This window comes from Erythrolamprus reginae, chromosome 7, assembly GCF_031021105.1.
Source record: "Erythrolamprus reginae isolate rEryReg1 chromosome 7, rEryReg1.hap1, whole genome shotgun sequence".
Lineage (NCBI taxonomy): Eukaryota > Metazoa > Chordata > Lepidosauria > Squamata > Dipsadidae > Erythrolamprus > Erythrolamprus reginae.
The window spans coordinates 5,989,245-6,007,986 of NC_091956.1; the positions used below are offsets into that span (position 1 = coordinate 5,989,245).

Sequence of the window (18,742 nt, forward strand, 5' to 3'; positions counted from 1 at the left end):
AGATACATTTGTCAAGAATCATGCGGTACAACACTTAATGATTGTCATAAGGGTCAAATAAGCAATGAAGAAACAATCAATATTAGTAATTTAATAATTTAAAATTTTCAATGGAAGTAGCGAATCCGCAAAAGATGAACCGCAAAGTAGCGAGGGATTACTGTATCCTTTTAAAAAAATATTTATTTATTTATTATTTTATTAATTGGATTTCTATGCCGCCCCTCTCCGAGGACTCAGGGCAGCTCCCAACGTATAAAATATACAATACAAAATATCTTAATCCAATTAACTAATTAAAAAATCTAAAAAATCCCCCCACACACTTATTGCCTTTGTTCCTTTTAGCCCTTAAGAACCAAGCCACTGGACACTACATCTTAAACGGCAAAGGAGAAAGATCGGCCTCTCGTTCCTTCATCGACTTTGGTTTAGAATGGGAATACCGCATAGACGATGGTATCGAAACCCTGCAGACAGATGGACCCCTGCATGATGCCATTCTTGTCCTGGTAAGTCAGTTTGGGTTAAAACCGTTGCTAATAAGGTAGAGAAGGACTCAGAGGGAGATTATGATCCCGCTATATAGAGCGCTGGTGAGACCACATTTGGAATACTGTGTTCAGTTCTGGAGACCTCACCTACAAAAAGATATTGACAAAATTGAACGGGTCCAAAGACGGGCTACAAGAATGGTGGAAGGTCTGAAGCATAAAACGTATCAGGAAAGACTTCATGAACTCCATCTGTATAGTCTGGAGGACAGAAGGAAAAGGGGGGACATGATCGAAACATTTAAATATGTCAAAGGGTTAAATAAGGTCCAGGAGGGAAGTGTTTTTAATAGGAAAGTGAACCCAAGAACAAGGGGACACAATCTGAAGTTAGTTGGGGGAAAGATCAAAAGCAACATGAGAAAATATTATTTTACTGAAAGAGTAGTAGATCCTTGGAACAAACTTCCAGCAGACGTGGTAGATAAATCCACAGGAACTGAATTTAAACATGCCTGGGATAAACATATATCCATCCTAAGATAAAATACAGAAAATAGTATAAGGGCAGACTAGATGGACCAGGAGGTCTTTTTCTGCCGTCAGACTTCTATGTTTCTATGTTTCTATGGTTTGTAATACCGACAGCTTCTTTTGTCACCTTTTACAGGTAATTCCCCAGGATAACAACACTCAATCCAGCCTCATTTACCGATACATAATCCATGAAGATTCTGTACCCAATGTCAGCAGTAACAATGTCCTTCAAGAGGAACTAGACACCTTCGAGTGGGCTTTGAAGAGTTGGTCCCAGTGCTCCAACCTCTGCGGAGGAGGCATGTTGGAATAGTAGGGAAGGGGAGAACAAGGGGCTGCCTATATTTTGCACCTAGGGATAGGTTGATAATCCATTCCCATTCCTTTTTAATTTTTTTCTTTTTAGGTTTTTTAAAAAAGACTTTATTTAAACAATTAAAACAAACAAAATTAACAAACATGCTTAACATTGGTTGAAGTTCTTCTTAGGCTTACATTTCGGCAGTTTACCGTCCCTTTTTCTATATTTATTTATTTATTTTATTTATTTTATTAGATTTGTATGCCGCCCCTCTCCGAAGACTCGGGGCGGCTCACAACAATAATAAAAAACAGTATAAACAATGGAACAAATCTAATAATAAGAATTATATAAAAAAAAAACTGTTAAAAAACCATACAACACATACATACCAAACATAAAATATAAGAAAGCCTGGGGGAGATGTCTTACATTCTAAATCAAATAATTTGTTCTTGTTTGTTTTATTTATTTATTCATTCATTCATTCATTTATTCATTTATTCATTTATTCATTTATTCATTTATTCATTTATTCATTTATTCATTTATTCATTTATTCATTTATTCATTTATTCATTTATTCATTTATTCATTTATTCATTTATTCATTTATTCATTGGATTTGTATGCCGCCCCTCTCCGGAGACTTGGAGCGGCTAACAGCAACAATAAAACAGTGTACAATAGTAATCTAATATTAAAAACGATTAAAAATCCATTAATATAAAAACCAGACATGCATACATACATACCATGCATAGAATTGTAAAGGCCTAGGGGGAAAGAGGATCTCAATTCCCCCATGCCTGACGGCAGAGGTGGGTTTTAAGTAGCTTACGAAAGGCAAGGAGGGTGGGGGCAATTCTAATCTCTGGGGGGAGTTGGTTCCAGAGAGTCGGGGCCGCCACAGAGAAGGCTCTTCCCCTGGGTCCCGCCTAGCAACATTGTTTAGTTGACAGGACCTGGAGAAGGCCAACTCTGTGGGACCTAACTGGTCGCTGGGATTCGTGCAGCAGAAGGTGGTCCCAGAGATAATCTGGTCCGGTGCCATGAAGGGCTTTATAGGTCATAACCAACACTTTGAATTGTGACCGGAAACTGATCGGCAACCAGTGCAGACTGCGGAGTGTTGGAGTGATATGGGCATACTTAGAGAAGCCCATAATTGCTCTCGCAGCTGCATTCTGCACGATCTGAAGTTTCCGAACACTTTTCAAAGGTAGCCCCATGTAGAGAGCGTTACAGTAGTTAATTACCCAGTTATCTTATCATTTAAGCCTAGACTAAATTTATACATAATAAGGAAGAAAGAAAAGAAAGAGAAAAGAAGAGGGGAAGTTTAAAAGAAAAAGAAAGAAATAGTATTGGTCAACTATTTCTGTTGGCTCATGTTTTTAAGCAAAGTATATTTATGCGAATAGTGAATTCTTAGTTTGCAAATAAGAGAGTTATTGTACAGTAAGATACATTCCTAAATATGTTCTGCCCTGAAAAAGAACCTTGGGATATTAGTTGACCAGGCACAAGCATAATAAGTCACTTTTGTTGGAATTTTACATGTTGCTTTGGTAGTAGCAATGTTTTTGTTCCCAATCTTGGATCAACCCTTAAAGAATATTTGCCGGACCACCTCCTGTCGCAGCGACTGGTTAAGTCCCACAGAGCCAGCCTTCTCCATGTCCCATCAACTAGACCAGTGTTTTTCAACCAGTGTGCCACGGCACACTAGTGTGCCACGAGACATGGTCAGGTGTGCCGCGAAGTTCAGAGAGAGAAAGAAAGGAAGAGAGAGAGAAAGAAAGAGAGTAAGAAAGCAAGAGAGAGAGAGTAAGAAAGCAAGAGAGAGAGAAAGAGAACAAGAAAAAGAAAGCAAGAGAGAGAGCAAGAGAGAGAAAGAAAGCAAGAGAGAGAGAGAAAGAGAGGGAGGGAAGGAGAGAGAGGGAAAGACAGAAAAAAAGGGAGGAAGGAAGGAAGAGAAAGAAAGAAAGAGGGGTGGAAAGAGAGAGAAAGAGGGAGGGAGAGAGAGAGAGAAGAGGGAGGGAGAGAGAAATAGAGCGAAAGGGAGGAAGAGAGAGAGAGAGATAATTTTTTTGTCCAAACTTTTTTTAGCGCCCCCCCCCCCCCCCCACTCAATGTGCTCCAGGGTTTCGTAAATGTAAAAAATGTGTCGCGGCTCAAAAAAGGTTGAAAATCACTGAACTAGACAATGTCGTTTGGTGGGGCCTAGGGGAAGAGCCTTCTCTGTGGCGGCCCCGGCCCTCTGGAATCAGCTCCCCCCAGAGATCTGTACTGCCCCCACCCTCCTTGCCTTCAGTAAGAACTTGAAAACCCATCTATGCCACCTGGCCTGGGGCCATTAGACCCTAACCTCTGGCCAACGAGTGTGATGTATGTTTGTTGTTCGAATGTGAATTCCAGGGTTTTTAGAATAATTAGTTATATTGATTGGACTTTTTTTTAGATATTTATATTGTATATTGTCTTTTTTGATATGTTGTGAGCTGCTCCGAGTCCTCAGAGAGGGGTGGCATACAAATCCAATTAAAATACAAAAAGAAAAATATATATGTTGAGCTAGCTAGCTTTATTTAACATATTTTTATTTTATTTATTTATTTATTTTGTCCAATACACAATGAGGGTTTTAGTGGGTATATATATATATATACACACACATAGTAAAATACATGATGGTTATAGAGGAGATACTCATAGTAAAATATATCTAAGAAAGAATAGAAGAAAAGTTATAGGAATAGAACATATCAATGAAAGAATAGAAGAAGAGATATAGGAATAGAAGAAAGGAATAGGAGATATAGGAGAGCAATAGGACAGGGGACGGAAGGCACTCTAGTGCATTTGTACTCGCCCCTTACTGACCTCTTAGGAATCTGGAGAGGTCAACCGTAGATAATCTAAGGGTAAAGTGTTGGGGGTTTGGGGATGACACCATGGAGTCCGGTAATGAGTTCCACGCTTCGACAACTCGGTTACTGAAGTCATATTTTTTACAGTCAAGTTTGGAGCGGTTAATATTAAGTTTAAATCTGTTGCGTGCTCTTGTGTTGTTGTGGTTGAAGTTGAAGTAGTCGCCGACCGGCAGGACGTTGCAGCATATGAACATAGAGACTATCTGTCCTCCCACTCTCTCCCTCCAGGGTTCCAGTATACCAAATACGGATGCCGCAGGAAAAGTGACAACAAGATGGTACAACGCAGCTTCTGTGACGCCAGTAAAAAGCCTAAACCGATTCGCAGGATGTGCAACCTTCAGGAATGCACCCAGCCATTGTAAGCGTCTGCTCACTTCCCCATAATGTAATCCGTGCTGGCCATTTGGGTTGAACAAGCCACCCAGTTACTTATAAAGTCATAAAAGTGAAATGAAAATCTAGAACAGAACTTATATACCACTTTACAGTGCTTTACAGCCCTCTCTAAGGGGTTTACAGAGTCAGCCTCTTGCCCCCAACAATTTCAGTCCTCATTTGACCCACCTCAGAAAGCTGGGTCAACCTTGTGCCTGGTGTGATTCGAACTGCCAAATTGCAGGCAGCTGGCAGGCAGCAGAAGTAGCCTGCAGTACTGCACTCTAACCACCGTGCCACCGTAGTGGAATGGAATGGGTTGGAATGGAATAGAATAGAATTAGAAATAATGAATAGAAAATTAAGTTAAAATAAGTATTACAATATAATATAAATATTAAAATATAATATAAAGAATAGAATAGAAGAGAAGAGAAGAGAATACAATACAATACAATACAATACAATAATAGAATAGAATTTTATTGGCCAAGTGTGATTGGATACACAAGGAATTTGTCTTGGTGCAGATGCTCTCAGAGTACATAAAAGAAAAAAAGATACATTCATTTGTCAAGAATCATGTGGTATGACACTTAATGATTGTCATAGGGGTCAAATAAGCAATAAAGAAAAATCAATATTAATAAAAATCATAGGATACAAGCAACAAGTTAGTCATACAGTCCTAAGTGGGAGGAAAAGGAGGATAGGAATGATGAGAAAAACTTGTAGAAATAGAAGTGCAGATTTAGTAGAAAGTCTGACAGTGTTGAGAGAATTATTTGTTTAGTAGAGTGATGGCATCCGGGGAAAAACTGTTCTTGTGTCCAGTTGTCTTGGTGTGCAGGGCTCTGTAGCGACGTTTTGAGGGTAGGAGTTGAAACAGTTTGTGTCCAGGATGCGAGGGGTCAGTAAATATTTTCACTGCCCTCTTTTTGACTTGTGCAGTGTACAGGTCCTCAATGGAAGGCAGGTTGGCAGCAATTGTTTTTTCTGCAGTTCTGATTCTCCTCTGAAGTCTGTGTTGGTCCTGTTGGGTTGCAGCACCAAACCAGACAGTTATAGAGGTGCAGATGACAGACTCAATGATTCCTCTGTAGAACTGGATCAACAGCTCCTTGGGCAGTTTGAGCTTCCTGAGCTGACAGAGGAATCATTGAGTCTGACATCTGCACCTCTATCACTGTCTGGTTTGGTGCTGCAACCCAACAGGACCGACACAGACTTCAGAGGAGAATCAGGATAATGTATATAATATAACATAACTTAATGGCCATGTTACTAATTTGACAACTGCAGTGATTGGCAAGAAATGTCGTAAAATGAATCAAAGTTCACGTAACAAATTTCTCCCTTTGCAAGATAAATTTTGGGCTCCATTGTAGTGGGATGTCAAGGACAACCTGTACAAAGAAGTTCGTTTTGGAAAATGTATTCTATGCCAGATAAATCAAATTAATTGCAAGGTTCAGTTTTTCGTTCTGCACCTGCTTTTCGGTCGACCGGGATCATCAATTATGCCTGTTCATCAGCTTCCATTTTTCAACATTATTAAAAAATATATATTTCTGTTTTGCAGCTGGGTAGCAGAACAATGGGAGCACTGCACCAAAACCTGTGGGACTTCCGGTTACCAAATCCGAAGCACACGCTGTGTCCAGCCGCTTCACGATGGTGCAAACCGTTCCGTCCATTTTAAGTACTGTAGCGGGGAACGTCCAGAGAGCCGAAGGCCGTGTAACAGGACGCCATGCCCGGCCCAGTGGAAAACAGGGCCATGGAGTTCAGTAAGCATCTAAAATCCTCTCTGTTTCTGGAAACTGGCACAAACTGAGCCAAATTCCAAGTTTCGGATGCCGTGCCCAGCTGGCCGTGATGGTCCACTTCCACTGGTGGAATGGCATTCCACACCATTCCTCTTCCTGCTCACCCCTAGGTATAGCCAAAAATAAGGGTAGTGATTTCTGACAGTCTCAAAATGGGTGAGCAGTGTGGTCAGGTGGTAGGAAAAGCAAGTAGGATGCTTGGCTGCATAGCTAGAGGTATAACAAGCAGGAAGATGGAGATTGTGATCCCCTTATGTAGAGCACTGGTGAGACCACATTTGGAATAATACTGTGTCCAGTTCTGGAGACCTCACCTACAAAGAGATATTGACAAAATTGAACGGGTCCAAAGATGGGCTACAAGAATGGTGGAAGGTCTTAAGCATAAAACGTGTCAGGAAAGACTTCATGAACTCAATCTGTCTAGTCTGGAAGACAGAAGGGAAAGGGGGGACATGATCGAAACATTTAAATATGTTAAAGGGTTAAATAAGGTTCAGAAGGGAAGTGTTTTTAATAGGAAAGTGAACACAAGAACAAGGGGACACAATCTGAAGTTAGTTGGGGGAAAGATCAAAAGCAACATGAGAAAATATTATATTATTATTTTACTGAAAGAGTAGTAGATCCTTGGAACAAACTTCCAGCAGACGTGGTTGGTAAATCCACAGTAACTGAATTTAAACATGCCTGGGATAAACATAGATCCATCCTAAGATAAAATACAAAAAATAGTATAAGGGCAGACTAGATGGACCAGGAGGTCTTTTTCTGCCGTCAGTCTTCTATGTTTCTGTGTTTCTAAATATGGGAGGAGCTTAATGCTTCCTTATGCCTCTTAGCCCAACCCAGGGCCATTTCCAAGGCAGTTAATAATTTTTTTTCATAGCCGACAAACTATATTCTCTTTTTTATATATATATATAAAATAATCTTTATTGAGTTTTACAATAGTAAAAAAACACAGAGAATAGCATAAAGTAAATAAACATTAAATGAGCATTTCCAAAATGTGAGCTGTAGGTGGTACACATCACAAAAGTAAAAACTTAATGCGGTGACTATAAAAAGTGATTTTCATGAATATATAAAGTTAACATATATTAATTTATCACTAAGTAGGGATAACATATATAAGTTGAGGTTAACATAATTTACATTTTCATTCTTATTTTGCTTATATTTGGAACTTACATAGTCCAATTTAAACTCCATAGAATTGTAATGGTACCATTACTATTGATTTGCCAACCGTATTGTTGACCGCTAAATTGCGACTTTAAAGATTTAGTTCAAATTATTTCTAGCCGTTTTAGTTTATAATGTTCCTAATAGTTTTTTTTAGTATCTTTAGTATCTTTTTTAAATTGTCTTTTCCTTGTTCTTCTTGTGGAAATGTTATACGCTGACAATACATTCTATTCAAATTATTTATGACTAAAATAAAAATTCCAATGCACCCATTTGTGGCATAACTGGATGCTCACATACAGAAACCTAGTTGTTTGTATTTATTTTTCTCGTAGTGCTCAATCACCTGTGGTGAAGGGACAGAATCCAGGCAGGTGTTGTGCCGCACAGGTGATCAATGCGATGGAGAAAAGCCAGAATCCACCAGGGTTTGCAAACTTGCATCCTGTAATGGTAAGTATTACCGTATTTTTCAGAGTATAAGATGCACCGGATTATAAGACGAGTTGGCCTTCTCCAGGTTCCATCGACCAAACAATGTCGTTTGGCGGGCCCCAGGGGAAGAGCCTTCTCTGTGGCGGCCCCGGCCCTCTGGAATCAACTCCCCCCAGAGATTAGAACGGCTCCCACCCTCCTTGTCTTTCGCAAACTACTCAAGACCCACCTTTGTCGCCAGGCATGGGGGAGTTAAGATATTCCTTCCCCTAGGCCATTACAAGTTATGCATGGTATGTTTGTGTGTATGTTTGGTTTTTACAATTAGGGTTTTTAGTTGTTTTATTAAATTGGATTGTTACATGTTGTTTTTACCATTGTTGTTAGCCGCCCCGAGTCTGCGGAGAGGGGCGACATAAAAATCCAATAAATAGATAGATAGATAGATAGATAGATAGATAGATAGATAGATAGATAGATAGATAGATAGATAGATAGATAGATCTTTGTAGAAGCAGTCCTTGATTTACAACAGTTCATTTAGTGACCGTTCAAAGTTACGACGGCACTGAAAATAAGTATGACCATTTTTCACACTTGACTGTTGCAACACCCCTATACTTACGTGATTTACATCCAGATGATTGGCTCATATTTTATGACTGTTGTGGGGCCCCGGGGGTTAATTTTTTTTCATTTTTCTCCATACAAACTTTTTCAATACATTTCAAATATACTTTTCGTAATACAATAAAAACAGTATTGAGTTAATAAGCCAATTCTAATTGCGCCCCCCAAAAATTATTACTTCCCAATTAATTACTTCCCGTATTTATCAAACCCACCAGACCTTGACCTCTAATTTTGTCGTCTAGATCAGAGGTCCCCAACCGCCGGTCCGCGGACCGGGACCGGGCCGTTGGGGCTTTTCAGCCGGTCCGCGGCGCCAGGGCCCCCTCGGCCTTTCCGCACCACCAGCGGCGCTCCCCCCCGCCAGCCAGCCAAGCCCCGCGCCCGCCGGAACCGGCTCCTCGCTCTCCCCCCGCTGCCCGCCGCGTTTGCAGGAGGTGGGGAGGGTTGGGCGGCCCGCCAAGGCCAGGAGGGACGCCGCTGCCCCCCCCTTCCCTCTCTCCGCCCGCCACTGCGCCTCCTTGACGCCGAGAGGAAATGCCGGCAAAGGCTTTCCTCAGCGGAGGCCGGCGAAGGTGATATTGAATGTCGGGGGAGAACGGGCGGTTGCATGCGCTCCCTATCTCCCTGCTAGCCCACTCGGAATATTCAAAATAAGAAAAACCTTTGCCGGCGAAGGCTTTTCTTATTTTGAATATTCCGAGTGGGCTAGCAGGGGGATAGGGAGCGCGTGCAACCGCCCGCTCTCCCCCGACATTCAATATCACCTTCGCCGGCCCCGCCTCTCCTGCAAACCCCCTTGCTGAGAGCCCGGGGCGAAAGTGCTCTCGCAAAGGTGAGGGGGGCAGGGCGTGCGCGCGTCATCGCTGAGAAGAACGGAGAGAGAACGAGAGTGAGTGAGAGCAACAGACAGCAAGATAGAGAGAAAGTGAGAAAGAGAGAGTGAGAAAGGGGGGGAGAGAAAGAGATAGCAAGAGAGAGAACAAGAGAGAGAAAGAGCGTGAGAAAGAAAACAAGAAAGAGTGAGAGAGAGAGAAAGCAAAAGAGACAGAAAGAAAACAAGAGAGAGAAAGTGAGAAGAGAAAGAGGGGGAGAGAGAGAGAAAGAGAGAGGGGGGAGAGAGAGAAAGAGAGGGAGAGGGAGAAAGAGAGAGGGAGAGGGGGGAGAGATAGCAAGAGAGGGAGAGAGGGAAAGGGGGAGAGAGGGGGGAGAGAAAGAGAGAGGGAGAGAGAGAGGAGATAAAGGAAGAGGAGAGAGAGAAAGGAAGAGAAAGAAAGAAAGAGGGATAGAAAGAGAGAGAGAGTGAGAGATGCTCAGTGAGCCTTTCTTTGAAGTTGCCTTTCTTTCTTTCTCTTTCTTGCTTTCTTTCTTGCTCTTTTTCTTTCTCTTTTACCTTCCCTTCCTCTATTTCTTCTTTTCTTTCTCCTTCCTACCTTCTTCCCTTACTCTCCCCTTTCATAAGTTTCCTTGCTTCCTTCCTCTGTTCCTGTCCCTTCCCCCTTTCTTTCTTTCTTTCTTTCCTTCCTTTCCTCCCTTCATTTCTTGCTTTCCTTTTCCTTCCTCCCTTCTTTCCTCCCTCATTCCCTTCTTTCACTCCTTCCTCTCTTACTCTCCCCTTTCACACCTTTCCTTGCTTCCTTTGCACCCTTCTTTTGTTCCTGTCCCTTCCCTCTTTCCTTCCTTCCTTCCCACCCTCCGTCCATTCATTCACCCATTCCTCTCTTGATCGCCCCTTTTACGGCGCCGCTGACAGCTAGCTCCCCCCCCCCCCCACCGGGCCATGGAAAACTGGTCTAGCTTAAAGCCGGTCCCTGGTGCAAAAAAGGTTGGGGACCTCTGGTCTAGATATCTAATTTTCTTCTAATTGAATTCAGCCTTGACTTTGGGAAATTTATTCTGTGCCGCACAAGTCAAATCAGCTGAAGTTGGTGAACGCCGTCGACACTAGAGGGCAGCAGAGCTTCACCCTTTTGAGGACTCTGGGAATCCGTAGAATGTTCATTTCAAACCTCTTATAAGTTTGAATCGTTTTTTTTAAAAAAATAAATATTATCAAAAAAAAGAAAAAATAAATTATCAAGGCTTCCAAAACAATCAAGTTATCTTCTGTACAACTAGACACAAGGACTAGACCAGTGATGGCAAACCTTTTATTTCCCCTTCGGGTGCTGAAAGAGCGTGGGTGTGCACTATTGTGCATGTGTGAGTACCCACGCCCATAATTATTATTAATAATAATTAATAATAATAATAATTAATAATAATAATAATAATAATAACAACAACAACAATAATAACAACAACAATAATAATAATAATAATAATAATAATAATAATAATAATAATAATAATAAACGGAACTACCATTGACCAATGGCAAAGAACTGGTGGAATCATAAGCCCAAAAAGGTGGTCGAAAATGAGCAAGCAAAACTACTGTGGGACTTCCGACTTCAGACTGACCGAATTCTGAAGCATAACACACCAGACATTGTGATCGTGGAGAAAAAGAAAGTATGGATCATCGACATCGCAATCCCAGGAGACAGCAGAATTGAGGAGAAGCAGCTGGAGAAATTAGTGAAACACGAAGATCTAAAAATCGAGCTGCAACGACTCTGGCATAAGCCAGTGAAAGTGGTCCCAGTGGTACTTGGCACGCTGGGCGCAGTGCCAAAGGGTCTCAGCGGACATTTGAAAACCATCGGAATTGACAAAACCTCCATCTGTCAATTGCAAAAGGCCGCTTTGCTGGGATCGGCAAACATAATTCGCCGCTACATCACGCAGTCCTAGGTGCTTGGGAAGCGCCCGACTGGTGATGAAATACGAAATCCAGCATAGTGATCTCGTTTGCTGTGTTGTACTGACATAATAATAATGATAATAATAATAATAATAATAATAATAATAATAATAATAATTTATTAGATTTGTATGCCACCCCTCTCTGCAGACTCAAATGCTTGGGGAGAGTGAAAACAGCTTCCCTTGCCACCCGTAGGCCCTTTCGAGGCCGGAAATAACTTGTTTCCAAATTTCTGCTGGGCCCACTAGGCTCGTGTTTTGCCCTCCCCAAGTTCCAAAGGCTTCCCTAGAGCTGTGGGGAGGGTAAAAATGCCGATCCCTATCCCCCCCGGAGGCTCTCTGGAGTATAGTCTGGAGGACAGAAGGGAAAGGGGGGACATGATTGAAACATTTAAATATGTTAAAGGGTTAAATAAGGTTTAGGAGGGAAGTGTTTTTAATAGGAAGGTGAACATAAGAACAAGGGGACACAATCTGAGGTTAGTTGGGTCAGAAGATCAGAAGCAACGTGAGAAAATATTATTTGACTGAAAGAGTAGTAGATGCTTGTAACAAACTTCTAGCAGACATGGTTGGTAAATCCACAATAACTGAATTGAAATGTGCCTGGAATAAACCTATATCCATCCTAAGATAAAATACAGGAAATAGTATAAGGGCAGACTAGATGGACCATGAGGTCTTTTTCTGCCATCAATCTTCTATGTTTCTATGTTTCTAATATTTCCAGTAGGTTGGAAATGTCAAACAGCATATTGACAAATACTATCATCATGTAAGAACATGCAAAACATGCAAAAAAGCAAAAATAATAATAAGTCTGAATAAAAGTTAGAAAATAGTAGAAGACATAATAAAAGATTTATACATTCATTCTTTCTTTCTTTCTTTCTTTCTTTCTTTCATTCATTCATTCATTCACACATACAGTCATACATTCATTCATTCATTCATTCATTCATTCATTCATTCATACATACATACATTCATACATACATACATACATACATACATACATACATAAATTCATTCATTCATACATTCATTCATTCATACATTCGTACATACATACATACATTCACTCATTCATTCATTCATTCATACATACATACATACATACATACATACATACATACATTCACTCATTCATTCATTCATTCATACATACATACATACATACATACATACATACATACATACATAAATTCATTCATTCATTCATTCATTCATACATACATTCATTCATTCATACATTCATTCATACATACATACATACATACATTCATTCATTCATACATACATACATACATTCATACATACATACATTCATTCATACATACATTCATTCATTCATACATACATACATACATACATTCATTCATTCATACATACATACATACATTCATACATACATACATACATTCATTCATACATACATTCATTCATTCATTCATACATACATACATACAAACATTCATTCATTCATACATACATACATACATTCATACATTCATACATTCATTCATTCATACATTCATTCATTCATACATTCATTCATACATACATACATACATACATACATACATACATACATACATTCATTCATACATACATACATACATTCATACATACATACATTCATTCATACATACATTCATTCATTCATTCATACATACATACCGGTACATACAAACATTCATTCATACATACATACTGTACATACATACATACATACATTCATACATACATACATACATACATACATACATACATTCATACATTCATACATACATACATTCATTCATACATACATACATACATAAATTCATTCATTCATACATTCATTCATTCATACACACACACATACACACATACACACATACATTCATAGATACAAAGCAATAGAAAAGAAGTCGAACATAGTCTAAACTAAGTGAAACCTCGTATTTAAAAGAAACCCCATTAACTATAAATCGGTCATAAACATACATTCATCCCATTCATACAGTGTGGCCCTGTCAGTTGTTAATTCATGGCCTCCCAGGCCTGCCGGCAAAGCCAGGTAGGGTGGGGGCAGTACAGACATCGGACAGTAGTTGGTTCCATACAGCTGGGGCAGCCACAGAGCAGGCCCTCCCCCGTGCTCTGAGGTTCCTTCCAGCCCAATTATTCTATGTTCTGCTTGTTGTTGTTGTTGTTTCCTCTTGATACCTAAGATAGGTCTTTTGTTGTTGTTTTTTAATGTTTATTTCTTATTTTTCTTTTGCTTTGAAGCAATCCTGCTTCAATTAGTCTCATAAGGCGGCAGTGGACTCAAAAACAAAGTTCTTTTTCCTGGGTGATTTACAAAAAAGAAGAAAGAAAGAAACATAGAAGACTGACGGCAGAAAAAGACCCCATGGTCCATCTAGTCTGCCCTTATACTATTTCCTGTATTTTATCTTAGGATGGATATATGTTTATCCCAGGCATGTTTACATTCAGTTACTGTGGATCTATCTATCACGTCTGCTAGAAGTTTGTTCCAAAGATCTACTACTCTTTCAGTGAAATAATATTTTCTCACTTTGCTTCTAATCTTTCCCCCAACTAACTTCAGATTGTGCCCCCTTGTTCTTGGGTTCACTTTCCTACTAAAAACACTTCCCTCCTGAACCTTATTTAACCCTTTAACATATTTAAATGTTTCGATCATGTCCCCCCTTTTCCTTCTGTCCTCCAGACTCTACAGATTGGGTTCATTAAGTCTTTCCTGATACGTTTTGTGCTAAAGACCTTCCACCATTCTTGTAGCCCGTCTTTGGACCCCTTCAATTTTGTCAATATCTTTTTGTAGGTGAGGTCTCCAGAACTGAACACAGTATTCCAAATGTGGTGTTACCAGCGCTCTATATAGCGGGATCATAATCTCCCTCTTCCTGCTTGTTATACCTCTAGCTATGCAGCCAAGCATCCTACTTGCTTTCCCTACCGCCTGACTGCACTGCTCACCCATTTTGAGACTGTCAGAAATCACTACCCCTAAATCCTTTCCTTTTCAAAGGAGGATAAAAAATAATAAACCTCCTTGGGGAAAAAAAAACCCCGATCAATAAAACAGCAAGTAATGGAAGTGTTAGACAAGCACATCAGGTATTTAAAAGCCTGGGAGCAAACAATTTTAAAGAGTTACTTAGTTAGAGAGAGAAAAACATCTCAGAAGTTTCCCAACACAGAGTGAAAAGCTCAGCCATTCCCATTAAAGTCTTCTCAAAGGCTTTGGGTAAAACCCAGGATTGAAGATCGGAGGCAATTTTCAGAGGAAAAAAATTAAGAAGTCCCAGTGGCCTTTGCAAAAAAAAGACCAACCTGTATGAAATGTGTGATGAAGGATTTAACTTTGAATGGGTCCCTTAAGTAACATACGTAGAAATGGCTTTTCTTCCAGGTGCCAATTTATTTAATCCCCTCTAATCGTATTTCTCCAAGCAGTAGCTCCCTGGGGAATTAGCACTTCGAAAAGTCGCTAGAACTTGAAAGAGGGGGCTAAGTTACTGTTTATAATCCTGTTCTCACCCATGCTCGTACTTAAGATTGTCAGTAATGCATAAGAAAAATGTGTGTGTGTGTCCCGGGACAGGTGAGAAGTTTCTGAAAGTTTTGACTACCCGTTTCTAGAAATAAGAGGAAAAAACATGACTGGGTTTTGATAATGGGACAAGAATAGGAATAGGAGTGGGGCGGGGCGGGGTGGGATACGATACGATGCAATGCAATGCAATGCAATGCAATGCAATACAATACAAAATATGAAATGGAGTGGAGGAGTGGAATGGAATGGAGTGGAGAGGACAGGACAGGACAGGAGGGGAGAGGACAGGAGAGGAGTGGATGGGGTAGAGTAGAGGAATAGAATGGAATGGAAAATAGAAGAGAGGAGAAGAGAAAAGAAGAGAATATATGGAATGGAGTGGAGGAGTGGAGCGGAATGGAGTGGAGAGGAGAGGAGAGGAGGGAGTGGATGGGGTAGAGTAGAGGGATAGAATAGAATGGAAAATAGAATAGAAGAGGAGAAGAGAAAAGAAGAGAATATATGGAATGGAGTGGAGGAGTGGAGTGGAATGGAATGGAATGGAATGGAATGAAGTGGAGAGGAGAGGAGAGAAGGGAGTGGATAGGGTAGAATAAAGGAAAAGAATAGAATGGAAAATAGAATAGAATAGAATTATTATTATTATTATTATTATTATTATTATTATTATTATTATTATTATTATGTCAATACAACACAGCAAACGAGATCACTATGCTGGATTTCATATTTCATCACCAGTCGGGCGCTTCCCAAGCACCTAGGACTGCGTGATGTAGCGGCGAATTATGTTTGCCGATCCCAGTAAAGTGGCTTTTGCAATTGACAGATGGAGATTTTGTCAATTCCGATGGTTTTCAAATGTCCGCTGAGATCCTTTGGCACTGCGCCCAGCGTGCCAAGTACCACTGGGACCACTTTCACTGGCTTATGCCAGAGTCGTTGCAGCTCGATTTTTAGATCTTCGTATTTCACTAATTTCTCTAGCTGCTTCTCCTCAATTCTGCTGTCTCCTGGGATTGCGATGTCGATGATATTATTATTATTATTATTATTATTATTATTATTATTATTATTATTATTATTATTATTATGTTTTTCAGACGAACCCTGTCAAGGAGACAAATCGATCTTCTGCGAGATGGAAGTCCTCGCTCGATACTGCTCCATCCCAGGCTACAAAAAGCTATGCTGCGAATCCTGCGGCAAACGTAGCGGCGACCTTCCTCTTCCTCTCTACCTTGAAGCCGCTGAAACCGTCGAAGAGGGTTTCACCACCAGCCCCGACCTCCTTCCAAAGTCTTCGGTCACTCCAAATCCTTTAGTCCCCCGTAGCTCCCTCGAGCGACAAAGCGCTTCGGGAAAAATGTCCTTCGCTGAGGACAATACTCAAGTCCTTCTTCCTCCGGCCGACAGGAAAGTCCAGATGGCTAATCCTTCACATCATCCGAAATTTCGGAATCAAGCCAGTAACAAGAGTCCCCAACCATCTTCACTGCACCATAACCTTTCCGCCAACGATGGGCTTCTACTTAGCCGCCGTTCCTCACCTCTGTTTGACACTGGGCCGGTGGTGACGCATCATCTCGGTTCTGTGGACATTCATGCTTCCCGCCGAACCCTGAGGAGGAATGAAAAACAAACCAAAACACAACAACCCTTAAGACCTTCCACTATAGGAAGATGAAACCTTAGGAATTTTAATTTTATCAAGCGGGGAGCTCGTTGGGAGCGGAGCGGTAATCTCTTCGCTTTGTTCAAGACCGCCGCACAAAATCTTCAAGCCAGAGACTCGTGTAAGTCAACAACTGAAAAAAAAAGAAAGGAAAGTGCAGGTTCACTTTAACAGATGCTTCTTAAACCGTCTTTCTTCCACCATGTCTAAGTCTCTTCTCCAAATCTCTTGAATGTTCAGAAACCCTGAAACCAAGGACGCCTGGTCAATTTCCGTCATTGAAAACAAACAAACAGAGAGACAAAAAAAAATCTATGTTGCCTATCAGGTGCTTATTATTTTTATTATTATAATTATTATTGTTGTCGACACACGATTAATTCAAGGGGATTTTGTTTTGGGGGTAAGGGAAGAAGCCATTCAATAGCAGAGGTGGGATTCAGCCGGTTTAGGCCAGGGTTAGGCCAAGTTGGCCCAGGTGGACTTCAACTCCCAGAATTCCTCAGCCAATCATGCAAGCTCAGGAATTCTGGGAGTTGAAGTCCATAGGTCATAGAAGAGCCGAATTGGCCTACCCCTGGCTTAGGCGGATTGGTAGTAGCGACCTGCAGATGGGGCCTACCTCTGCTCGCCAGCCCCACGGTTATGCCATCCTATTTATCCACGTTTTCTAAGCCGTGCGCACGTGTGCAAGCTGCATGCACGAGCAAAGCACATGCATGGAATGCCACGCGCATACATGCACAGTCAATTTTTCTGTGCTGGGTGAATTACATGAAGTCCACCTCGGATTCAAAGATACCAAAGTTTACACTTTTTACGGAATGTGTTTTGTGTGTGTGTTGTTTTTGTTTTAATATTCACCCGTTGACCTCCATCTGAAATTGTGTGACTAATTTATCTTTGCAAACCAATGGTACGGAATGTATCGGCTGCCTTGTACATAGTGTATATAATTGAGATAGAAAGCAACTTGGGGGGGAGGGATGTTTAAAAGTGTTTCTGTTTTTTCTCACCCATTTATTCATGGACTTGCCATATCAGGTTCAGCCCTTATATACATTCCATGAGTATGTTTTATTAGCCCGAGTCTGAAAAAGATAGATAGATGTACACACAAGTACAGGGGTACCTCATGATACGAACTTAATTGGTTCCAGGAGGAGGTTCGTAAGGTGAAAAGTTCGTAAGACGAAACAATGTTTCCCATAGGAATCAAGGTAAAAGCAAATAATGCATGCAAATCCCTTCAGGAAAATCCCAAACTTTAGAAGGAAGGCGAACAGAGGGCAGGGAGGAGCAGCTAAAGGGGGCGGGTGGAAGAAGCAAGGCTAGGCTAAAGGGTGAGTGGGAAGGAAGAAAGGCAAGGGGGGTGCCCCTCCCTTTTCTTTCTTCAAAAGACACCCTTTCAGTGCCTCTGCAAGCACACTGTTCTCTGCAAAGTCTTTCCCCCTCCAAGCCACCCCTCCCTTTTCTTTCTTCAAAAGACACCCTTTCAGTGCCTGCAAGCACGCTGTTCTCCTACTTTTTTTAATGCAAAGTCTTTCCCCCTCCAAGCCGCCCCTCCCTTTTCTTTCTTCAAAAGACACCCTTTCAGTGCCTGCAAGCACGCTGTTCTCCTACTTTAGTTAATGCAAAGTCTTTCCCCCTCCAAGCCGCCCCTCCCTTTTCTTTCTTCAAAAAAAGGGGGGGAAAAGAAACCCCTTCATCCCAGCAGCAGCGGCTTGGGTTCATAAGGTGAAAATAGTTCGGAAGAAGAGACAAAAACATCTTAAACACTGGGTTCGTATCTTGAAAAGTTCGTTAGAAGAGGCGTTCGTAAGATGAGGTACCACTGTATTTCTTTGGGAGTCTCAGCATCTATGAAAATGTTTTTTTAAAACAACAAAAGAAAATTCCTGTAGATCAGCGATGTCGAACCTATGGCATGGATGCCACAGGTGGCACATGGAGACAT

General features: G+C 41.0%; 1 protein-coding gene across 1 annotated transcript in view; it reads left to right on the top strand.

The window, feature by feature from the left end:
- Nucleotides 1-17,662, top strand: part of ADAMTS3 (ADAM metallopeptidase with thrombospondin type 1 motif 3) — a 124,780-nt gene extending 107,118 nt beyond the window's left edge. Inside the window, exons 17-22 of the mRNA XM_070756726.1 lie at nucleotides 349-512; nucleotides 1,165-1,330; nucleotides 4,497-4,629; nucleotides 6,229-6,436; nucleotides 8,002-8,119; nucleotides 16,214-17,662. Coding sequence (XP_070612827.1) covers nucleotides 349-512; nucleotides 1,165-1,330; nucleotides 4,497-4,629; nucleotides 6,229-6,436; nucleotides 8,002-8,119; nucleotides 16,214-16,797 — 1,373 coding nt within the window. The 3' untranslated portion in view covers nucleotides 16,798-17,662. The remainder of the gene's footprint in view (nucleotides 1-348; nucleotides 513-1,164; nucleotides 1,331-4,496; nucleotides 4,630-6,228; nucleotides 6,437-8,001; nucleotides 8,120-16,213) is intronic.
- The last annotated feature ends 1,080 nt before the right edge of the window (nucleotides 17,663-18,742 follow it).